Genomic DNA, 5,008 nt, shown 5'->3' on the forward strand with positions numbered 1-5,008 from the left:
AAATTTTTGGAAAATATAGTAATTACAAATATTTAAAATCAACCGTTTATTTAAATTTTTAAAGAAATGCAATAAATTTCAATTATTCAAAATCTACAGTTAATTTCAAATATTCAAAATCAACCGTTAATTTCAAATATTCAAAATCAACCGTTAATTTCAAATTTTGAATAAATGTATTAAATTTCAAATATTCAAATTCTACGGCAAATATGAAATATTCAAAATCTACCGTAAATTTCAAATATTCAAAATCTCCGGTAAATTTCAATTATTTAAAATCAACCGTTAATTTAAAATTTTCAAGAAATACAACAAATTACAAATATTCAAAATCTACCGTAAATTTCAAATATTCAAGAAATACAGTTAATTTCAAATATTCAAAATCTAATATGAAATCAAATATGAAATATTCAAAATATACTGTAAATTTCAAATATTCAAGAAATACAGTAAATTTTGATGAAATGCAGTAAATTTCAAATATTTAAAATCTACCGTTAATTTCAAATTTTGAAGAAATGCATTAAATTTCAATTATTCAAAATCTACAGTAAATTTCAAATTTTCAAGAAATACAGCAAATTTCAAATATTCCAAATCTACCGTTAATTTCAAAATTTGAAGAAATGCAGTAAATTTCAATTATTCAAAATCTACCATAAATTTAAAATTTTCAAAATCAACAGATAATTTAAAATTTTTAATAAATGCAGTATATTTTCAAAATTTACTTATAATTCAAATATTGAAAAGAAAACAGTAAATTTCAAATACAAAAAAAAACTAATTTTTGATAAATATACTTAAAAAATTTAAGAGGGCACATACAAATTTAAAGAAAGTGATGAAAATACATGAAGAAAACCTATTGTTAATTCTCTATAGTCATTCTCAAAATAACTTTTTGGAACTATTGTATACAATTATTGTTCAAATGTATAAGTAATTAAAAATTACTAGAATTATTTATCCTTAAATCATCTACGATTAATGAACCTTAATTAATATTTGTTAAACAATAATAATTAAGTTAATACTTTATTACATTTCAATCAAAGTAATTTTCATCATGAAATTAAAATCAGTGATTCATTTTTTAAACACAATAATTGTGTCTTACAGTTTACATTACAAAGTTGTATTTAAGGCGAATGACCGAACCACTTTATGTTTGTATACGCGAAATAAAAATATTATTAGTAGACTGATCTTGCATAATCTTTCCGTTTGATCGTTCGCATCTCCTCCGGATTTGTTTATTATTCCACGTGTTTCAGTTTAAGAGCATTGCATATTTTTTCCCCTCGATCAGAGTAAACATCTTTTACGCAAAGCAAACCAATCATTTTTGGGAACAGGAACAATAATTGATAATATTCGCATCCTATGATGATATTACGATTCAGTTTGTTTGTTAGTTTTAACTAAATTTATTAATTTTTCACAATATCACGTATATATTTTGATTGTAGATATTGTTCATTTTCTGTTGATTTTACTTAAGTTTAATTACAAGAAAAATAGTCCTTACAAACAACGATTACGTCCATATTACATTCTTTATCCGTAACAACTAAAGCAGTTGTTATAGCAACAAAAGGATAGCTGTGTTCTTAATAACCAAAAGCCATTTTCAACAACTGTCACCGGTTTCATAGCAACCGTAAAGCGTTATTAGTAACGGGAATCGCGTGAGCTGGCTTTGAAAACTTATTAGAAATAATTCAATTTCTATGACTAAAATTCTAATAATGATCTGGAATGATTCTGAAATAATTATCAAATGTGAAATAGAAATATTATTATTGTATATTTTTTTGCTGAAGAGGTTATCGCAATCTTATCTAGGGAATTCAAGGATCAGTGTATAAAAATGAGCGCGCGAGTATTATTAGTTATTTCACTAAACCAATGTTGAAGTTCTTCGCAATTCTAATTTCGCGTTAACTAGTTGTTGAATGGAATTTGCAGATGTGTTATGTGATCAATGGAATTGGAATTTGTTGTGCTTTAAGAAGTATGATTTAACGTAGGCATCCACGAGTGCACCATCTCCATCGAGACTTCGATGGCACCAAGAATCCGTGGTTTCCGTTCACTTTTAAGTTCACGGTCGACCATCGGCTACCACCACTTGTTGCATATCGTTCTTCCAGACACGCGCGTGTCCGTCGAAGCAGCAGCAGCAGCAGCAACAACAGTGATGTGTCATTGTAGAGATCAGCAATTCAACAAAAAAGCAAAGATCAAGAAGCAGTGAGTAAAGCATATTTGCGCGACCAATTAGCACCCCACGAGCAAACAAAACGAGAGGAAGTGCCGCCCTTAATCCTCCTCCCATCATCAAACGCGATCATTTGCATCTCCACCGGTTTCTCTTTCGCCGCACTCTCTCTTTCTCTGCGCGCATCTCGTGATTTGACTACCGCTTCAGAGATGGCCGCGTGAAGAAGAAGAGCGCAATTTGAAAATGTGGATTAATCGCTTATCGCATCGGAAGGTCGTCGGGTTATTGTTATTGCTTTAATTCATCGCAAGAGAAGTCTTCTTCGGGCCATGTTAGGCGGTCCCATAAGAAAATGCAGAAAACTATGGCCATTGCTCATACTGCCCTTAGCCCTTCTGCTCATCGTGTTTACGACGAAGACATACTTAGATCAGAATGTTTCACCGCAGAAGATCGGCTTTAGGTATGTCGATATTGCAATCAAATCAATTGGTTTCAGTGTTAAACTTTTTTTTTTATTGAAGAAGTCGAACGCATCAGCAGGAGGAATATGTGGATAGAAACGGGATAAAGGTTGTAGTTGGACATTACATCGGTCCATCTGTGAAGAAGCTTCCGAACGCCTCGAGAGATATGATCAACGCCAACGATTTTGCTCCGGTCCGGGGCGCTGGGAAGGACGGAAGACCCGTGGTCATCCAACCCAAAGATCTGCTGAAGATGCAGCAGCTGTTTCAGATCAACCGATTCAATCTGCTGGCGAGCGACAGGATTCCCCTGAACAGGAGTCTGCCAGATGTCAGGAGGAAAAAGTATTTGATTTCACACAAAAACAATCCGAAATTAATTATTTCTTTTTAGGTGCCGATACTTGTACGAAGATTACGATACTTATCCGAGCAGTTCTGTGATCATCGTCTTTCACAACGAAGCTTGGTCGACGCTCTTCAGAACGGTTTGGAGCGTGATCAATCGATCGCCGCGCGAGTTGCTCAAGGAAATCATTTTGGTGGACGATGCGAGCGAAAGAGGTTTGTCCAATTTATTTTTAATTGATGAAAATGTGTTTGCTAAATCAGAGTTTTAGAATTTTTGAAAACGCCGTTGGATGAATACGTTAAATCGTTACCGGTTACAACTAAGGTGATTCGAAATTCCAAAAGAGTTGGTTTGGTGAAGGCTAGGCTTCAAGGAGCTGCGCGATCGTTTGGTGAAGTCTTGGTGTTTCTGGACGCTCACTGCGAGTGCACCAGAGGTTGGTTAGAAAGTTTGTTGGCGCGGATTAAGCAGGATAGGAAAACTGTAGTTTGTCCGGTCATAGATATAATTAACGATGATTCGTTTGCTTATGTTAAGAGTTTCGAGTTGCATTGGGGCGCTCTGAACTGGAATCTTCAGTTTAGATGGTACACGCTCGGTGGTAGAGAGCTGAAGAAGCGTAAAATGGATACGACTGAACCTTTTTTCACTCCTACCATGGCCGGAGGTTTGTTCGCTGTGGATAGGGAATATTTCCAAGAGATCGGCAGTTATGACGAGGAGATGCGTATTTGGGGAGGTGAGAATCTCGAGCTTTCGTTCAGAATTTGGCAGTGCGGAGGGAAAATCGAAATCGTCCCTTGTTCCCACGTTGGTCATCTGTTCAGGAAATCTTCACCGTACACCTTCCCCGGTGGCATCACGAAGACCCTCTACTCGAACCTGGCGAGAGTCGCCCTCGTCTGGATGGACGAATGGGCCGAGTTTTACTTCAAGTTTAACGAGAACGCGAGAAACGTTCGCGCCGATCAGAACGTGTCCAGTCGTTTGGAGCTGCGCAAAAGGTTGAAATGCAAGAACTTCGAATGGTATTTGGATAACGTGTGGACGCAGCACTTCTTCCCGAAGAAGGACAGGTTCTTCGGACGCATAAAGAACTTGGAGGAGGATCTGTGTCTCATTAAGCCACTGGGGAAGCTGAACAGTAACCAGCCAACGGGAATAGCGAAGCTGAACGAATGCCTGAAGCACGATATGATAATCGAAATGTTTGTGATGACCAAAGAAGGGTTCGTCGTTACGGACGATTCAATTTGCTTGGATGCGCCGGAAAAGGAGACGGATGGAGTCAAAACCGTGAGGATAATGGCTTGCAATTGGGCTAACAGGCAGAAATGGAAGTACAACGAGAAGGTAGGACCGTATACGATGTTTTGCATGCGACGCATCCAACTAACCTCCATCTCTACCTTCTTTGCTTTTGTTTTTTTGCAGACGAAGGAGTTCATTCACGTGAGCAACAACCTGTGCTTGGACGTCGCACCGTCCAAGAAGTACGAGGATGGTTTGGTCATCACCAAATGCATGAACACAGATACTCAAAAATGGATATTGGAAGCCGTTCCTTGGACATAATTTATTTCACACACACATCCTTTTTATATTAATTTACACATCTTTTTACAAATATTTATTGACTAAACTGCATTTTTATTTCCTTAATATTATTAATTTATTAAATTAATAATATCTAAAAATCACAACAAATATTTCTTAAAAACTCTCATACTTTAATAACAAACTTAATTGAAAATTTACACAAATATACTTATTTTTTTATTAAATTTACAAAGATTAATCATTTTTTCAAAATAATTAAAATTTTATACAAAAATACATACATTTAAACCACTTTCGGTTAACATTTTTTAATTAACTTAAATTTACAAAATTAACTTAAATTATTTAAAATTCAAATAAATTATTTAAAATTCAAATAAATTATTTAAAATTCAA

At 35.0% G+C, this 5,008-nt stretch overlaps 1 protein-coding gene across 1 annotated transcript; it reads left to right on the forward strand.

Moving 5' to 3' along the window:
• The first annotated feature begins 1,925 nt into the window (after positions 1–1,925).
• Positions 1,926–4,690, forward strand: LOC108559314 (polypeptide N-acetylgalactosaminyltransferase 3). Its single transcript, XM_017916555.1, has 5 exons — positions 1,926–2,696; positions 2,758–3,045; positions 3,095–3,264; positions 3,321–4,405; positions 4,487–4,690. The coding sequence occupies exons 1-5, from the start codon at positions 2,563–2,565 to the stop codon at positions 4,625–4,627; spliced, it is 1,818 nt and encodes a 605-aa protein (XP_017772044.1). The 5' UTR covers positions 1,926–2,562; the 3' UTR covers positions 4,628–4,690.
• The last annotated feature ends 318 nt before the right edge of the window (positions 4,691–5,008 follow it).

This window comes from Nicrophorus vespilloides, unplaced genomic scaffold, assembly GCF_001412225.1.
Source record: "Nicrophorus vespilloides isolate i.1.1-1 unplaced genomic scaffold, Nicve_v1.0, whole genome shotgun sequence".
In the NCBI taxonomy this organism is placed as follows: Eukaryota; Metazoa; Arthropoda; class Insecta; order Coleoptera; family Silphidae; genus Nicrophorus; species Nicrophorus vespilloides.

What these genes read in the sequence shown, in the direction of transcription:
- LOC108559314 (XM_017916555.1), top strand. Translation starts at nt 2,563, where the DNA reads ATGTTAGGCGGTCCCATAAGAAAATGCAGAAAACTATGGCCATTGCTC. An exon ending in CCGCAGAAGATCGGCTTTAG is followed by an intron (nt 2,697 to 2,757) that starts GTATGTCGATAT and finishes TTTTTATTGAAG; the next exon opens with AAGTCGAACGCATCAGCAGG. An exon ending in CCAGATGTCAGGAGGAAAAA is followed by an intron (nt 3,046 to 3,094) that starts GTATTTGATTTC and finishes ATTTCTTTTTAG; the next exon opens with GTGCCGATACTTGTACGAAG.